Source organism: Archocentrus centrarchus, chromosome 16 (assembly GCF_007364275.1).
Source record: "Archocentrus centrarchus isolate MPI-CPG fArcCen1 chromosome 16, fArcCen1, whole genome shotgun sequence".
Taxonomy (NCBI): Eukaryota; Metazoa; Chordata; class Actinopteri; order Cichliformes; family Cichlidae; genus Archocentrus; species Archocentrus centrarchus.
In genome coordinates this window covers 36,320,340-36,339,922 of record NC_044361.1, presented here as the reverse complement: position 1 = coordinate 36,339,922, position 19,583 = coordinate 36,320,340, and the positions used below count along the sequence as shown (strand labels likewise).

The following is a 19,583-nucleotide window of genomic DNA, read 5'->3' as shown; positions in this document are numbered from 1 at the left end:
GGATATTACAGACTCCTAAAGGAGCTGAATACAGACCTGTGTTTAGCCTGTATCTAAGAGGGATAGTCAATATATACTATAAACAGAATAGAATAGAATGGAGTAGAATAGAATAGGCTGCCTTTATTGTCATTATATGGAACATACACAGATTAGAAAGCCACTCCTTTTCAGTGCCAAAATGTGAAAAAGGTTTAAATAAACAAAACACTGCAGAGTGCTGCAGTTCTGACATAGGATTAAACTCAGTCTGGGTTTATTTGTAGGTAGAATAAGGCTGTAATGTTCTTTAGGGTCCTTTGGTGCCCTCTGGTGACTGACACCACAGTGAGCTGCCCACTGCAGTCTAGGTTTCAGTTCTTTTTTCAGTAAGTGCTTGCTCAAGAAAAGTGCATCATCCAGATACATCCAGATAGATATGGGATGATACTCTTTCAATAAAGTATCCTTCTAGGGTATGAATGCCAACATTATCTGAGATATGGGAGTGAAATGAAGCATAACTCTTTTATTTCCCACGTGAAGACAAGATACAGTGGGGAAAATAAGTATTTGATACACTGCTGATTTTTCCCACCTTCAAATAATGGAGAGGTCTGTCATTTTTATCATAACTATCATAGTCTGTGAGAGACAGACTGTAAAAAAAATCGCATTGTATGATTTTTAAATATGTAATTTGTGTAGTACTAGTTTCTGTTTTAGTGCCGACGCTGTTTCACTGACCGTGATGAAACCTGTCAGTATGGTGAAAACATTATGGCTGCAGACTCTCAGCCTTTTCTGACCACTTCATAACTTCCACAGTTTTCCCAAAGTGTGATTCAAAGTCAGAACAGAGTGGCACATGGGCTGAAACAGTGTCTCGTTGTTGTTGTTGAGTGTGAACAGAAAGATATATTGTAACATCACAGGTTAAAATCATGTTTTTATTGCCCACACTAAACTGACCCATCCTCCCAAACTGCACTGAAATGTTTAAAACCTATAAAGCTGAGACATTTCTGAGAACATGAAACTGTGACTGACCTCTGACCTTTAACGGTGACTCAATGAAACATCTCTGCTGTGGCTCTCGGAGAGCCATCATCGATTGGTGAAGCTGATCTCAGATCAGATTAGAAACATTAAATCAGTCTTTCTCTAAATCTCATTTTTATCCAGTAATGGCAGAAATAATGAAAAATGAATAAAGTGAGGCTGTTACTCCATCAATAGCTTCTATTTTTAAACCAATAAATGGCTGATTAAAGTGACACTGACACATGCGATCCTCCATCCATCGGATTAAAATGGAGGCTCCGAGCGTTATTTACCCCTTGCCATGGTGAATCCCGCTCCACTGATGGTGGCTTTCTTTCCTTACTCACGCACGTGCTGATGCAGGGTGAACACACTCAGAGCTGATTGAACCAACTCCGAGTTTGTTTTTAAACTCAGTTTGTTGAACCTGCTTCCTGGAATAGGCCCCTGATCTGAGTGTTTTCCAGAACAGTGGCTTTGGTTCTGCACAGACTTTTTAAAGAAGCAGGAAGTAGTTTTCTCACTGGGAGTATGAGGACACACACACACCTCAGCCACTTCACTGGTGAAGTGTGTTAACAAGCAGCCCTTTCAGGTGCTTGTTAACACAGTTGTCCTCTGTGTTGGCTCGCTCTTTTCTCTCTGCCTCTTCTTGTTTCTCTCTCTCTCTGTTGTGTGGGTGCATCTCATTTTTGTTTACCTTTGTGCAGGGGTGGTCTCTCCTGGTTGCTCCGCCCACTGCTCCGCCCATTTGTCAAGTATACACCTGAAGCAGATTACTCATTACTGATTACTCACCTGTTCCTCATGTATGCTGATCAAGATGGGCTTTTTAAGGCTGAAGGAGCCTCTCAGTTGTCACTGGATTGTTGTGTCAGAGTGAGGTATGAATGGCAGCGCCAGTCACAGCTGTTTGCGTCCTTGTGGATGAAGCTGTCTTCTCTGCGCAGACCTTTCCTGCCTTGGACCTTTTATAGCAGTCGGTGTCAGTTTGTGTGAGTCTACAAGCACATCAGCAGCCCTCATCTCACTCACAGTTCCCATGCGCTTCTTCACTGAACAAACTGAGGTCAGTTGTAACTAAAAGCTGGTTCTGTGTCTGATCCACTGTTCAACACTCTTTGTTCTTGGAAAATTCCACCACGGGCACGTTAAGAAATAATCTCAAAAGGAATATAAGGTTATAGTTGGCTGGTTATAGAAAGCTTAAAGGCATGTATGTCTGTTCATGGTCACTTTTCTTTCAGAGCTGTCAATTTTGATGATATAACACCAAATCAAAACTCTGCTGCTCAAAGAGTGTGACTAAACTCATTAGTGTGCTCAATAATATGATGGTGGATGTTGTTGGTGTGGAGCTGCTAGATGTCCACAGGTTGATCTACAAACATGTGTCTTTGCTATCTTTGACACTTTGCCTGGTATGTGTGTTCTGTGGTGCTGTGTGGACCTGGGCAACCCAGTGGCTAGGGTTTAAAAGAGAGGGCCTTTAACATGGTGAAATGAAATGGTTCAAATGCTCCTTATTGAGGAGAACACTTTTCTAAGCCAATGTTACAAAGTGCTTCACACAAATGAACAGCTTGATAACCAGCAGCTTTTAAAATATCAGTGCAACATTCAGAGGTCACCTGTGGGTTTAATATAAATGCTTCAAACATGTTGTTTTATTACATTATGGCATATTTACACATCACAAGACTGCGTTATCCCCTTTCCCTTAATAAAGATGCCCCAGAGTACACTATGCAGAAGCAGGTATTAAAGGAAGCACTGATCACCTTTCCCTAATATTGGCTGAATTTGACCAGCTTTTATTATGACTGCCACATTTGCATTATGTCGAACCTTTTAAATATGCAAGATTGTGCAGTGAAGGTGGACAGACTGCCAGCTGTAGTGACACACAAACCAGCAAATGGGTGGTCAAACTTTCTGCTAACACAGTTGCTGATACAAGGTTTAACACAAAGCGGGATGTTTTCAGAGGTACTGAAATCTCTTGATGGGTTCATTGATTTGTGATGAAGTAAGGTGTATGCATGAGTTTAATTTTATTACTGCATGAGGAAAAAGGAAAAAACATGGAACCTGGTTTAAAGCAAAAAATGATGTTCAATGATGGATTTATTGAAAATATGAAAGTGGGTCAAATCCAAACAAAAACATGTCTGAAAATGAAGGTACTGGTAATTTGACTGTTGTTGATGGTGGTGGTCAAGGTGATGATGTTGATATTGATCCTAATGATTGTTTCTAATGTGTGTAAACATTCCACCAACAGTGTCACCAGTAATGGGTCAAATATTGTTTCCTGTGCACAAACTAAAGCAGCAGCTGCACTTGATGCTCAAATGGAAGCTTTAAGGAACGCCATGCACTGGAGGAACAGGAACAACTGATAAAAATGGAAAAGGAACAGCTTGTGTTAGAAACTGAGCTGGCAGCAGCTACTGCTAATTTGCCAGTTTTGGAGGCTTCAGATGGACAGTTTCTGTCTGGCACCTACAGATGGAATGAACTCTTATTTTGAAAGGAAACTGACATCAGTGCTCTTAATCCCATGGCAAAAGGATCCAAGCCAGTAGCATGTAAAGTAACACAGCAAAAGGACATGCTACTGCAAAACAAACTGCAAAAAATGGATGTGAATGGATGTCGGTCCGGGGGGGGGGGGTGCCTTCTACGACATGGCATGTGGGGGGGGCCCTGCTGGTTGTCGGGCGGTTCTTGGTTGTCTGGGGCTTTGGGAAGACGCTATAGGCTCAGGGGGCAGGCTCTGGCTCACGGGGGGGGGGGGGCTTGTGGCTTCTCGCGCTCATTGCGTGCATCTCATGACAAACACACATTGCAACATTACACTGTGTGTGCGCATGCGCATGTGTGTTTTTATTTTTTATTTTATTATATATACACATACACACTGCACTGTTTCCTTTCTTTCCTCTTTTTACTCTTTATACTTCACTCTGCATTTAATCATTAGTTATTATTAATCTCTGTCTTCCACAGCATGTCTTTTGTCCTGTCTCTCTCCCCTCAGCCCAACCGGTCGCGGCAGATGACTGCCCCTCCCTGAGCCTGGTTCTGCTGGAGGTTTCTTCCTGTTAAAAGGGAGTTTTTCCTTCCCACTGTCGCCAAGTGCTGCTCATAGGGGGTCGTTTTGACTGTTGGGTTTTCTCTGTATTGTAGGATTTTTACCCACAATACAAAGCTCCAAGTCGCCTCAAGCGACTTTTTTTTGTGATTTGGCAACATAATAAAATTGAATTGAAATGAACTTCTTTTGTTTTCTCATTTTTTCTTCTCTCTCTAACTTTAACAAGAGTAGCCTACAGAGAACTTGTAGCTCTTCTTGTAAATCATGTTTGGTACAACAATGTGTTCAGATCATGATTTTTGTTTGCAGACACTGCCAGACATGACAGGCTTTTTTTTTTTTAAAGAGTTTTATTTAATACTGTCAAAGAAAACATACAGGACAGGTTCCCTTGTCAGTGTTAAAAACAGTAGCCCTGCTGATCTACGATCAGCATCCCTTTCCCCTTTTGACTTTTTTTTTTTCTCAGTAAAACAGCTGAAAGTTTCACTGTGCTCATTACTCATTATATGGTAGTTTATGAGTCAGAATCATTAATAATTCAGACTGCTCTGCAATCTGGATATTTGAAATAGTTTAGAGGCTTTGTTATTTTTTCTAAGTTGCTTTTAAACTACAGCAGAAAGAAGAAACTCTGTAAATCACTCATTTTGAATGGGAGACGTGCATCTCGTTGACATACAGCATCCCCCTTGTCAGTTTTTCTTAACGACCCTTTTTTTCATGACGAAAACAAGACAAGTAAATTAAAACCCCCTAAAAGGATAAAAACGATGACAAAATTGACATTTTCATGAATGACTGAAAACGAGACGAAAATCCTTGGTGGGATGACATCCAATCAGAACTTATTTAATTTTGTAACAGGGCGGGGCAAGTTAGGAAAACATCCAATCAAACGCACAGTTACACAAATTTGCTCTAAACCCGGGAAGAACAAACTAGCCTGTGATTTGTCGTTACTTCAGATAGAACTAAGTTATGTAACCAATGTCAGCAGGGAGAAAGAGAAGAGCCGATGTATGGACACGTTTGTCCTTTTATTCCGTGACAAACAAAACAATGTGTAAACCATGTGGGGCGACTATACTGTTTTGTTTCGGTTGCGGCCCACGGCAGCCATTTAATTGTTAATAAAAGGGCAACTTTTGCTGGCAATCTCTCGCCATCTTCTTCAACATCTTAACAGACAGTCATTTCTTTATTTTATATATATGTGCACCTGTCTATTTAACAATGCAAGCAAAGAAAAAAACATTAATTAAAAAAAAAAAAGGAAATCCCTTTTTAAAACCTGAAAACTCCTCTGTCACTGTTTTGTGTGCATACTTCGCTCGTACGGCATCCCTTCATACGCTGTGGCATCGCCCGGACCTCTCTTCGGCACCGAGGGGGACAGCACACACACCCGGACCTCGATTCGTCCTTTAGCAACTTCTAGCGATTTTTGAGACAGTCGACAGCGAGTTTTGTTGCACAAAAGTTGGCAACAGTGCCGATCGCCAGATTACGCACAAATATACGGGCCATCATAGATGAAAATAGACCAGGAACATGTAGAATAAAATTCATCATCGTTTTCTGCGGTTTACTGCATACGGTTTCCAGTTTTGGAACAATGCTTCCACTTCTTGTTGAATTTATCTCCAGCGGCTTTGGCTGCTTTCCACACCTGCTGCCCCCAAGGGGCGTAGGAAGGAGTTTACTATTGGGGGGGCCACATATCGGAAACCTAACAGATCCGTAAATACTCGGAGCAAAGCATAAAAAATGCTATTTGATCTTTTACTTTCTTCTTTTTCATATGTTTCTTGGAAAAATAGTGTTGTGTACACCTATATTATTGCATGTATAATTTACATATATATGTTTTATAATCATAAGATGTGGACAAACCACCAAACAAAATGACTTGAGTCTTTTATGAACCATAATTACCATGTCCTTCCAGGCTTTAGGGCTTACTTTATCAGCTGGCCACACTGGTACTAGTACAAAGGAGTATTAGGGCCACATTGAGGAAAAAAAATAAATTGTGGATTTTGAGAATAAATTTAAAATTTTGAGAAAAAAGTCCAAATGTGCAGATTAAAGTCGTTTCAAGTCAAACAACTGCCACAACACGTCTGTTATACCCTCCAAAATGTCTTGTATTACGAGTTAGTGAAACTATACTTTGGAATTGGTTTTAGTAACAAGGGAATGATTTCTCTTTTAGTACATGAACACGATGTAGTGATAAGTATGAGGACGTTAATGAGAGAGTGCAGAAAGCTGCATCTGCTCAGAAGGAAAACCCACACAAACTGACAGTGGTTAGCTGGAAGGATGGCTGCACCTTCATACAGTACAGAGGGGCCATGTAGAACCACAAGACACAATAACACAGCTGATCAAGTTGTTTCTACCCAAGGCATTTTGTAGAGAGTGTAGCAGCTGTGGCTGTTCTTTGACTTGAAATGACGACTAAGACGATTTTGACTTTATTCTCAAAATGCTCAATTTTTTTTTTCTCAATGTGGCCCTCACACTCCTTCATATACTAACAAGCTAAATATTTCAATAGCACAAAAATAATTTATTAACGCACAGAAGTGCAAATTTGATATGTTTTATTGATCAAAAAAACATTTAATAATGGTCAAAAATGCATTTACGTAGGTTGACTGGCAACAGAACTGGTTCTTTAATTAAACAATGTTCTGACATGAAAGAATCCTCACAGATAATGTAATGAACAAATTATTCACTTTTTAATATCAACCTTAAGTTAAAAAAAACAGCTATTAAAATATGCCTTTTCAGTTTGAAACTCTAATCTAATAAATCAAAATAAGTATCAATAAAAATAATAATAACCAAAATAAATAATTAAAAGTGATACCTCTCACATTTAATAGACAAGCTGTGTGCCTCTTTACAGCCCTGCATTTAGCCAAACAGGTACACAAAAGGTTAAAAACATTAGTCTAAGCAGAAGAGCCAAAATTATTTTTCCGCCTCTCGTTTGAAATTCATTGCAAATTGACTTCTTGTCCAGTAAGTAAACTTTATCCTATGTATGAAAGTAAACTGACAAACAGCCACATTCATGGTAACATTTCCGACAGACCGTTTTACCTCATTCAATAAGTTTCTGACTACTGCCGCTGTCTCCGCCTCCCAAACACTCGGAGCCGTTCAGAGGGGGGCGGGGGGAGCACAGTGCCATGACGCTATGTTGCACCTTCTAAATAAAAGCACGCGAGTTAAAAATTTTTCTCCTCCGCGGTGTAATTTTTGGGTGGGACAAATGCGCCTGTCTCCAATATTGGGGGGGACACGTCCTCCCCGTCCCCCCCCGGTTCCTACGCCTATGGCTGTGCCGCACTCACAGCTTGTTCCTGTCTAATATTGTCAGTAGAGTCATTTTGTGAATCGATGATGGACTATTTTAGAGAATTCAATGAGGCCTTTGAACTGATCCCCCAGACTGGAGGCCGTATCACTGCAGACCACGGGATGGTGCAGTGTTGTGGATGCCTCAGCCATGGGCGGTCAGATGGCAGCGCTCAAATTACACAGACCGACAAAAATTTTCTGACTATTTGAAAAGCATACATTGGGTGTTACCCCCCCCTTCCCACTGTCTTGCGCTTTCTACGCTCTGGAAAATGTCAATATTTCTTAAGCGTCCCTTACAAAAGTCACACTAAAAGATTTTGACAGGTTTTTGAGCGTAGTGTACCACATAAAATTGGTTCACGGTCAGTAAGCACCCTTCCAGTAATAAAATGAATCTACGCTACCCACAATGCCTCTCGCGATGTCGGCCTTCTCTTCTCCTTCTCGCATTTCATGTGGTCCCAGATCGACTCAATGACGTTCAGGTCCGGGCGCTGCGGCGGCCATGGCATCAGCTTCAGGGTACCAGCCTCCTCTTTCCTCCAGATAAACCTTTAAACCGTGTGCTTTGGGTCATTGTTCTGCTGCAGGATGGATCCGTCTCCAATGAGGTGCCTGCTGGATGGAATTGCATGGTGAATTAGGATCTGGCAGTACTTCTCGGCATTCAAAACCTCGTCAATCCTCACGAGGTCCTTGGGGCCATGTGTAGAGATGCACCCCCCAGACCTGAATCGAGCCACCCCCATGCTTAACAGTTGGGTGCAGGCACTGGTCACGGTAACGCTCGCCGACCCTCCTGCACACAAATTGGCGTCTCTGTGTTCCGAGACGCCAATTTGGACTCATCCATCCACAGGACCTGTTGTCATTGTTCTGGCCACCATTTCCTGTGCCTCTCCATGAACTGATGCCTCTTGGTCCAGTTCGGGGGCCTGAGGAACAGCTTTCAGGCAGCCACTCGCCCATGAAGCTTGCCTCTGGCCACGGACCTCCTCATAGTGGAAGATTGTACCTGCAGGTAATGGGTTTGGTGCAGAATCCCTGCAATGGTGTTGCTGGTTAGCTTTCTGTCCCGGAGGAACATTAACTTTATGTGTTGGTTGTTGGAAGCATTTAGCTTTCATGGATGCCCGGTTCAGTCGCGGTCCTCCACAGAGCCCATCTCCTGGTGCTTCTTGATCAGAGCCTGGATTGCACACCGTGGTGCCCCAGTCTCAAGAGAAATGTGCCACTGGGACAGGCCGAGTCAGTGTAGAACAATTATCTTGAGTCAAAGCGCCATGCTCAGTCATGCCATGATGTACAGTGAGGCTGTATTGTCCCTGTGTCCCTGTATTTATCTTAGCTAGGTTCCACCCACCACGTGGAGCAATGTTGGGTGTCCAAAAAAAAAAAGAGAGAACAGGGAGAAAATAGAAAAAGGGGATAGAGCACAAGTAAATAAACTAAAATGGCTCATTAACTGCTGTACCTGTAAGAGAGGGAAAACAACAACATGCAAAAAAATATATTTATGTGGGAAAAACAAAACAAAGAAAGCATGGTTACACAAACCAACAATTTTGTTATGTTGTGATTGCATGAGTGTTTGTGCCTATGTCACGAAATGTACTCACTAATGAGGGCGGAAAACCACAGCTCCGCCCATCAGAAGCCAGAGGGAAGTAGAAAAAGACCCGGGAAACCCGGGCGGCCCGCAGCCCATCAAGAGCCATGAAGACCCGCGACCACACATTCCAGTGACAACTGCACGCCTGCCCCAACAGAAGGGAGAGGTACAGGAGTGACCAGTGAGGAGCAGCAGGGAGGCAAGGCACAAGACCCAGGTCCAGCCACACACACAAACAGGCATTCCCATTTTTCTAGCAAAATATGAATAAATGAGGGGAGGCTCAAGCATTCCCTGAAGCATGCCCTGCTTTATTTATTTTGTATTTTATTTTACTGAGAATCATAAAATATAAAATGAACATTATGTTGTTCATTAAGATTTGAAACTAGAGACTCACCAATAAAATGTTCACAGAGTTCAAAGGTCGAGGGGGCTGAGAGCAGGTTTGCATCCAGATTTGTTTTGAAACCGGAGGACTCATTAATTGCTGGCCAGTAATAAGAATTCAGGTTTCTTGTACTTTTCAGACCTGTGTTCTACGGCCGTCTTTTATTTACAGTCTATGTTCAAATATCAGCCTATACAGTGAATCTCCATCCACAGTTCATTCATACTCTATGCCAAACCTAACATTTCAAATTTACCAATCAACAAAATAATCATTAAATTAATAAATGTCTAGTGTCAATGCACAAATTTTTGATAAGAGCTGCTACAGGTTTGCTTAAGGTGAGCGCGTTTCTTCGTGGACACGCAGTCTCCGCCCCTCTGTGACGTCGAAAGGATGTGTACGTTTTAATTAAATTATATTATTTACTTTATAAATCGTTTTATATATCCCTTTAATAACCTGTTTTTAAATTTTGGCAAATGACTTGGCATAAATTATATAATCGTTATTATTTTTACGCGGGAGGTCAAAGGTTAAAAACAAAATGGCCGAACACGCTGGAGGTACTGTTACAGTGTTTTGAGCAGCCGAGTAGCGAAGCTATATTTGGATGTTTTGCTGCACATCGAGTGGAGCATTTGTGAAATAAACTAATTATTATTTTTTTAAGGATACAATAGGAATTACTGCTGCTCGTGGGTGGTATATATTTAGGAATGCGTCCCCGTGGTTTGCATTAGAGCAGTGCTCAGCTCTCCGGGGACAGGAGACGGTAACAGACCCGGTCTTCGGAGCATTGAGGGGAACCTTTACAGCCCGGTGAATGCAGCAGGCTGAATCCCGGGACTGAAGAGCAGCTCAGCCTCCACACAGCGACGAGCAGCGATGAACAGGAAGAAGGACAAAGGCTTTGAGAGCCCCCGACCCTTTAAATTATAAGTATTCCAGTTTCTTTATTGGAGGCGGGCTGCTGTTCCTCAGCAACAAAAGCAAAAGTAGCTTAAATCGGGACGTAAAGACAGAGCTCAACAGTACTTTAGCTTCAATCTGTTCATGAATGAATATTAACTATGGCATTGTGTCACTGCTTTTACGACCCACCAGGTGGTGTGCATCAACAACATCAACTTCCAGAGGAAGTCTGTCATTGTGAGTGTGATGGCTGCGTTCTCCCTCTATTTACAAGTTATAGCAATTTAATAAGAGATATTTACTTACTGTAATAAAAACCTGTAATTGCATGATATTAAGACACAGTGTTTAATTGTTAAGCAGGCTTACGTGTCAGTCTTTAAAGTTATTCATGCTTTTATTACTTCCCGCCTGGACTACTGTAATTCTCTGTACTTTGGCATAGATCAATCATCTGTGCGCCGCCTGCAGGTAGTCCAGAATGCGGCAGCTCGTCTTTTAACCGGTTTAAAAAAGCATGAACACATTACCCCAGTCCTGTCATCCCTTCACTGGCTCCCTGTCCGTTTTAGAATCGATTTTAAGATTTTATTGCTTACTTTTAAAGCCTTAAACGGACTGGCACCTTTGTATCTGTCTGAGCTGCTTCACTGTCACACCCCTGTAAGAGCTCTGAGGTCATCGAACCAGCTGCTCTTACAGAGGCCTAAAACTAGACTAAAACAGAGAGGTGATCGAGCTTTTGCAGCAGCAGCACCAAAGCTATGGAACGATCTACCTCTCCATATCCGCACAGCTCAGACGATACACACATTTAAATCTCTATTAAAAACACATTTCTTTTCCTTGGCATTTGGCTGCAGTGCTACCTCCTTTTAGATGATTGTTTTATGGTATTTTATGGTACTTGTTTTAAACGTTTTAATTTTTAATTTTCTTATGTTATTTATTGTTCTTAATGTTTTTATTTATTTATTTTTATTTTATTATTTTATTTATTTATTTATATATTTTTATTTTTATTTAGTATAGTCCTTGGGGTTACAGATCTTGTACAGCACTTTGGTCAACGTCGTTGTTTTAAATGTGCTTTATAAATAAACTTGACTTGACTTGACTAAAGTACTTTTTGTAAATAAAATAAAATTTAAAAAAGTAAAATGTAATGAACGGTTTGGCCACACGGTGGTAGCATTTCACCAGAAAACGTTAGTGTCTCTTTACATTCTTCCGGTTATGACCATAATTGTTATCTTGAAAGATGACCTCATACTAATCTAATATTTCTGTTTGTTTAAAAAAAAGAAAGTAGTAGTGCTCTTCTAGCTTGTTAGATCAGTATGCTAAGTATAATAGTAACATGAATTCTGCACAGATGTGGCGTTTACACAAGAGTACATTATTTCAGTGTATCTCCACCACAAAATACACAGACTTAGTGGACATGCAGCCATGGTAGAAAGAGACTACACAGAATAATAAAAATCATCTGGGACAGTTTAACTTAAACTTATTCAAATTCAAACTTCGATGAACAACACATGACATATTACGTCGTGTCATTATTATTTAACAAAAATAAAACAAAAAGCTGAAGCATCCTGTGACAAAGTAAATACACCCCATGGTTCAATAGCTTGTAAAACCAGCTCAGCAGCAGTAACTCGAAGTACTCACTCTCACGTCACTGTAGAAGAATTTTGGCCCACTCCTCTTCCCACTCTGCATTATAGTTTGCTGATTTCTTCCTTGCCTCTCTATACCATAGGGCTATGTTGAGCTGACCATTTTCCCCACCGTGGTCAACCTGAACAGGATCAAGCTAAACAGTAAACAGTGTCGCATCTACAGGGTCCGAGTCAACGAACTTGAAGCCCCGTTCATCTACAATGACCCCACTCTGGAGGTGTGCCACCATGAGTCCAAGCAGTGAGTACATCCATATTCTCTACTCATTTTGGATCTCAGAATAGTCGTTTGCTACTGTATGAAAGTACTTCTTGAAGCGATGGGAATAACATATATGGAATCATGCTGTGAAGGAAGAAACTAAACATATCTTAGGTTAAACAAGTTGTCATCTGAATTGGTTTTCAGTCAACAGTTGATCCTTGTCAAAAGTTTAATAGTTGAACTTATTATTGAAACAGTCGTTTGTGTTGTACTGAGGTAGTGCAGGTGTAATGCAGTCAGCTGCAAGAGCAGTCCGTCATTACTCAGAAGGTTGACAAAAAAAAATACTTCAAAGTTTCCTCAGGAAAGAAAGACCAAGCGTTTCCTCTGCTGCACAGGAAATAAAAAAATCTTCAAAATTACGAGCCTCAAAAATCAGCAATCGCAGCGGATTAGCGACTGAAACAGGCCTTCATGATGGAACTGCTGCAGAGGAGCACTGATGAGGGAGACTGATGAGGAGAGGACAGCTGTCGTGCTTGTGAGACACTCATGCTGTTCTCACAGTGAAGGACGGAGGGGCAGTGATGGACGACGTGTAATGGTTTTTTCTGCATAGAGACATTTTTGGGGCCCCCTTAAAGAGGTTTTAGTCAGAGCCAAAGGAAAATCCCTGATGCTGTGATGAAACCTGTTTTAATTGAGGTTTGATTTACCCAAGTATAATATACAGTTTGTGTTTATCAAATGGTGATTAAAAAAGGCAGAAATTTCTGTCAAATAATGTAACACAGACTCTTTGCCCTTTACCGTGCACCCCTGTTTACCCCAAAAAGCCCACTGTGTGCCAGGAAAAACCCTGCTGGAAGGCCTGTTTGACCCAGAAACAGAGTGATGGAGTGCATGACGTGGCCTCCAAAACCTACAGACACAAACCCGACCGAGATGGTTTGGAATTGCAGCCAACAAGTGTTCAACATGTGTGGCAGCTGCTTGGAGACTGCTTGAAAAGCTCCAGGTCGAGAATAAAGACCTGGAGCCCATGGTGTTATCAAAGCAACATGAGGCAGCTTTGATCAGGTCTAATATATCTAGTATATATTTATATTTATTTACAATCTTATCTTTGTATAAATGCTTGGATTTCAAAGCTTTGATGTTTTTCAGTTGTGTTGTGGAAAAGAGTGAAAAGATCTTGTAAGGTAGACTTATAATACTAGAGAGAGAACCCCCCCCCCAGAATCAGACCGTCCCCCACCAGCAAGCAGATGGCGACCGTAGGGAGGAAGAACACGCTTTGAGCAGGAAGAGCTTTAGGCTCAGAGAGGGGCAGCTTTCTGTTACCTCAGGCTGTATTTGGATGTTGCCGGCAGTGCTGCAAATCAAATGAACCTTTAGTGTGATGATGAATTGTTGTGATTATTGTGTGTTTAATTGACTGGATCAGGTTGAAAGCAACATTGCTGTGTGGTCATTTTCTCTGTTTTGGAATATATTTGGCTGTGAAAACAAGAATGAAAGTTAAAAACTCATCGTTTAGTAAGAATAAAAATAATAAAAATGTATCTTGTCACATTAAGATGTCTATACCTGTCAGTCTGAGTGTGTTATTGTCACTGTCATTGATTGTGTACTTGAAGAGCAGCAGATGGATGATTTGGTCTGAATGCTCATTGTGTGTCCACGTAGGAGGAACCTCAATTACTTCTCCAGCGCCTACACAGCAGCAGTCAGTGCCGTGGACCCTGATGCAGGACACGGCGAGCTGGTCATCAAAGTGCCCTCTGAACTCTGGAAACAAGGAGATGGTAATCGAGTCGTCAGTCAAGTGTTTTTTTTTTTCTGTGTAGCACCTTTCCTGCAGATTAGTGCATGTTAATAAAGTAATGCTGTGTAAAATATTTAAAGAGAGACCAATAAAATAACATTAAAATAATATAAAAATAATCAAACTAAACAGAACTACAGTAATGTCTCTGAAGCACAAAGCCTGCCTAAGGCTTCAGCTCCTGGCTGACTGTCCGGCCAGAGGTCAGAGGAAAATGGCCAGACTGCCTCGAGCTGGCAGAAAGGCAGTAGCAACTCAAATAATCACTCAGTACAGCCAAGGTGGAACAGGAAGTTTGCATCATGGATGTGCAGCTGACAAATCTGCAGCAGCTGTGTGATGCTATCATTTTAATATGGAGCAGAATCTGCAGCACTTTGAATCTATGCCATGAAGAATTAAGGCAGCGTCGAAGGCCAAAGTAGAGCCAATACTAGCATGCTGTACCTAATGAAGTGGCTGGTGAGCATTTATCGTGGTGCAAGAACATTTAACGTTTTAAAAACCAAAGAATTTAAAAATGAGCCTGGAGGATGACCCGCTGCCTGTGAGGAACGTGTTGTGGGTCTGCAGCGTTTTCGATCAGTTGTAGCTGAGTTTCAGCAGCTTCTGGGTTTATCATGAAGAAAACAACAGGAGTCGAGTTTGCCTGATATGAAAGTGCGCGTGAGTTTCTCAGTGTCACTCAGAGACAGAAAAGCTACTAGATTTCCTGCTCTGGGGCTCAAAGTAAGTTCAACAGTTTAATTTTGCTGTTTCTTTCTGTGAACCTTTGACAACAATTTCCATCCATCCATTTTTTTAACTGCTTACTCCGTTCAGGCTGCGGGGCCTCCTGTGTCATTTGCTTCTTAAAGTATTCTTGGCCATCAGCAACACTATGAAAAGGAAAACCTTCCTCTGATGGCGTCTCCAAGGGGGGCTCGGAGTACCCCCTCCTGCTAGTTTAGGCTTGTTGACTTATATACCTTCAGTTATCAATGTCATCAAATAATCCTCTGCAGAGAAACTGCAACAAATTTACAGTTTTTGTTTTTAAGGTCAACATGATCTTAAAAGGAATGAATTAACCAAAAATTGTTCATGGCTGTTGCTTTATGTGTGTTTTTTTTTCTGTATCCAGATCTGAAAGTGTTGAAGGTATACATCGAATTTTCCCTGGACCAGCCAAAAGGAGGCCTCCACTTTGTTGTTCCTGATGTGGAGGGCAGCATGGCGGAGAGGGGAGCCCATGTGTTCTCCTTTGGATACCAGAACTCCACAAGGTCTAGAAACGTTCCCGGTTCACAGCAGCTGAGTCAATGGAAAACATGTTCTTGTGCTGATAAAGTCTTCTGCTCTCCCAGATTCTGGTTCCCTTGCGTGGACTCGTACTCAGAGCTGTGTACGTGGAAGCTGGAGTTCACTGTGGATGCGTCTATGGTGGCGGTATCGTGTGGGGATCTGGTGGAGACCATTTACACTCACGACATGAGGAAGAAGACGTTCCATTATATCCTCCCCATCCCCACTGCGGCTCCCAACATCTCCCTGGCCGTGGGGCCATTTGAAATTCTCGTGGACCCCTACATGCATGAGGTGGGTTCTCGTTCTCTGTTCTTTCTACATGGAAATGAAATAAATGTTGCATTTATTTCAGTATTTCCACAAACTGCTTAGAAAAAAGAAAAAAGAGACCTAAAACATGCAGTTGGTCCTGAACAAAGAGTTTAGATTAATACAGTAACTGTTCTTTCATAGGGATGTTCCTGCTGACTAATTTGCAGGTCAAACGAGATCAATTAGGCTAGTTGACTAGGCTTAAAGCAGCGATTCGGGTCAGAGTGGAGCTGCTGCTCCTCCTCATTGACAGGAGCCAGTGGAATTGGTTTGGGCATGAAGAGTGTGTGAACTTTGACCAGAGCTGGACATCCTTTATCCAGAATACAGAAGCAGACACACCTCTTTGGACTAAAAGCACATTGCTTTGTTTCCCGTCAGGTGACACACTTCTGCCTGCCGCAGCTGCTGCCTCTTCTCAAACACTCCATGTCCTACCTACATGAGATTTTTGAGTTCTACGAGGAAATCCTGACATGCCGCTATCCTTACTCCTGCTTCAAGACTGTGTTTGTGGATGAGGCCTACGTTCAAGTGTCCTCCTATGCTTCTATGAGCATCTTCAGGTAGTTCACCGGTCCTGTCAGCAGCTATAAAACATGAATGCATTGCAGTTACAGGCTGCTGTATTTTCTTTCTGCTTTCTCTCATTCAGTTGTTGCCTCTGTCTTTCAGCACCAACCTGCTCCACAGCCCTATGATCATTGACCAGACTCCCCAGACTCGCCGCTGCCTGGCTCAGGCTTTGGCTCAGCAGTTCTTCGGCTGTTTTATTTCCAGGATGTCCTGGTGAGTGTTAACTTGGGATAGTGAAGTAAAGCAAAAACCAGAGTCCCTAAAGTCTGACTTGCTTTTTAGAGCAGTGCCCAAAGCAGACCAAGAAATACATCCATGTTAATATCTGTGCCGAACTGCCTCTGTGTCATAACTGTAAGGGACGATGAAGGCACTCCTGGCAGCCGCTCTGTGGCCGTGAGACAACAACAAGTCAAACAAACAGAAAAAAACAGACAGCAAAGCACGCCTCTTATTTAGAAAGGATAATCACTATCCTGCTTAAAAAAAAGATACTTTTTCTAAAAGTTCAAAAAGATCTCAAAACCTTTTCAAATTACCCCCCCCCCCTCCCCCCGGTGGAAGGTTTGATGTAATTTGTCTTATCGAGTGAGGTCCATTTGATCTGTTTTTTGTTTTATTTTGTTTCCAAATCAGTGCTTTTAGTTTTGTGGCCTTTAGAAAGCTGAGGTTCAGTAATGTTTGATCACTTTGATTATATGTGTGTCCTTCTGCGTGCAAACCAAGCAGAAAAAGATTTGGTGGAATTTCTCACGTCACTCTGAGCTCTTCCCAAAATGTTTAAATGTTTCTCCCAAACACAGTGAGACTGCAGCCCTGCTTTGCATTCAGTACATCTACAAGTCGCAGATCTTTTTATGACTAGAAGGTGCAGATGCTACAGTGTTGTTGTTTTGTTGTATAGTCTGTTGTTAGGTGTTTGCTAGGCAGGATGATGTCATGATATATTTCAGCATAATGAAATGCATAGTTTTTGCAGTACTGCCTGACACATAACACAATGAGTCCCCCCCAGCAAACAGTGGTTGTCCATTATTTATGTACATTTTAAGCCCCCTCCTGTCTGATCATTTCTTAGTAACATTTACATTTACTTTAATGGATTACACAGCAGTGGGGAATAAGTTTTATTACAGTAGAAGTCTTTCTGAAAGTGCTGTAACTAAGTTTAAGGATCTAATTCCTTCATTGTTATGCTCTTCAGTGCCAACACAGTGCAGAGCAGCTACCTAAACTCAGCTCCCAGTGAGGTCGATTATCTCGTCAATAGTTTTACATCCTCACTGCGTATAACTTTGGATACTGTGGCTCCTCTGAAAAGGAAAGCTTCAAATCAGAAGTGCCTGACTCCGTGCTATAATTCACAAACGCACAGCTTAAAGCAGATAACCCGAAAGCTGGAGAGGGAATGGCGTCTCACTAAATTAGAAGATGCTCATTTAGCCTGGAAAAAGAGTTTGTTGCTCTATAAAAAAGCCCTCCGTAAAGCTAGGACATCTTACTATTCATCATTAATTGAAGAAAATAAGAACAACCCCAGGTTTGTTTTCAGCACTGTAGCCAGGCTGACAAAGAGTCAGAGCTCTGTAGAGCCGAGTATTCCTTTCACGTTAACTAGTAGTGACTTCATGGATTTCTTTACAAATAAAATTTTAGACATTCGAGAAAAAATTATTCATAACCATCTCAAAGATTCATCTTCATGTTCGGCTGCTTTCAGCACTGCTGGTATTTGTTTAGACTCTTTGGCTCCAGTTGATCTTTCAGAGTTAACTTCAATAGTTACTTCCTCCAAACCAGCAACATGTTTGTTAGATCCCATTCCTACTAGACTGTTCAAAGAAGTCTTTCCAATTATTGATGCTTCAATCTTAAAAATGATCAATCAGTCTTTATTAGTTGGCTATGTACCACAGACCTTCAAGGTGGCTGTAATTAAACCCCTGCTTAAAAAGCCATCACTTGACCCAGCTGTCTTAGCTAATTATAGGCCAATCTCCAACCTTCCTTTTCTCTCAAAGATTCTTGAAAGAGTAGTTGTAAAACAGCTAACTGATCATCTGCAGAGGAACGGTTTATTTGAAGAGTTTCAGTCAGGTTTCAGAATTCATCACAGTACAGAAACAGCATTAGTGAAGGTTACAAATGATCTTCTTACAGCCTCTGACAGTGGACTCATCTCTGTTCTTGTCCTAAAAGCTCCCTGAAAAGCCTTCAGCTGATCCAAAATGCTGCAGCTAGAGTACTGACAGGGACTAGAAAGAGAGAGCAGATTTCTCCCATATTGGCTTCTCTTCATTGGCTCCCTGTTAAATCTAGAATAGAACTTAAAATTCTTCTCCTCACATACAAGGTCTTGAATAATCAGGCCCCATCTTATCTCAAAGACTTTATAGTCCCATATCACCCCAACAGAGCACTTCGCTCTCAGCCTGCTGGCTTACTTGTGGTTCCTAGGATACTTAAGAGTAGAATGGGAGGCAGAGCCTTCAGCTTTCAGGCCCCTCTTCTGTGGAACCACAACTGTGGTTTTGTATTTAGAAGGTTTTATGTTCAAGATCAACACAACTGTCTGCTGACCAGTTAATTCTCCATAAAAGAATCACCAAGAACCTCAGTAGGCAGCCAGTAAAAGGATCTGGAGTTTAAAGTCTGCCATTCTGTAGTTTTCAAGTGTAACCCCAAAACAGAAGACCATGTAGTTGTTGACCTTTTTCTATACCTTACGTTTGTGATTGGTCATTTGCTGCAAGCACCTTCTCTTTTAAAGGCTTTCCCCAAAACTAGGTTGGAACACACGTGGAATACCCTTTACTTTCCCTCACTGCCGATGTTAGAATAAGTCCAGAAAAGGAAAAGATGTCCTGGTTATGTGGAACTTGCTTTGTAGTGCAGGGCCCTGGCCACCTTTGAGTGTCAGTAACACACTAGCATTTAGATGTGATCCCTCTAGTTGTCCTACTTCATACAGACACTCTCAAATTTAGCTACATACAGGTTCAAAGGCCAAAGAGTTATGTAATGGAAAAGACCCGTCAGTGTTCTCACACAACATGCAAACCACTGTGCGTAGATCCCAGCAGTGCTTCCCTCTGCAGTTTGGGCTTTTTGAAAAGTGTGGCGAGATTTAGGCCTCAGACCTCTTCATGTAAGGCTGCCTGCTGATGAGAGATTTACAGCAGAACAAGGCTGTTTTGTCAGTACCAGGAGTCAGAAGTGGGGCCAGCCCTGGCCTGGACCACTGTATTCTTCAGCATGATGG

General features: G+C 41.8%; 1 protein-coding gene across 1 annotated transcript in view; it reads left to right on the top strand.

The window, feature by feature from the left end:
- The first annotated feature begins 10,071 nt into the window (after positions 1-10,071).
- taf2 (TAF2 RNA polymerase II, TATA box binding protein (TBP)-associated factor) overlaps positions 10,072-19,583 on the top strand; it is a 33,742-nt gene continuing 24,230 nt past the window's right edge. The window contains exons 1-8 of the mRNA XM_030750662.1: positions 10,072-10,448; positions 10,608-10,662; positions 12,194-12,354; positions 14,008-14,126; positions 15,270-15,411; positions 15,493-15,724; positions 16,127-16,311; positions 16,421-16,534. Of these exons, the coding sequence (XP_030606522.1) occupies positions 10,399-10,448; positions 10,608-10,662; positions 12,194-12,354; positions 14,008-14,126; positions 15,270-15,411; positions 15,493-15,724; positions 16,127-16,311; positions 16,421-16,534 (1,058 nt within the window). The 5' untranslated portion in view covers positions 10,072-10,398. The remainder of the gene's footprint in view (positions 10,449-10,607; positions 10,663-12,193; positions 12,355-14,007; positions 14,127-15,269; positions 15,412-15,492; positions 15,725-16,126; positions 16,312-16,420; positions 16,535-19,583) is intronic.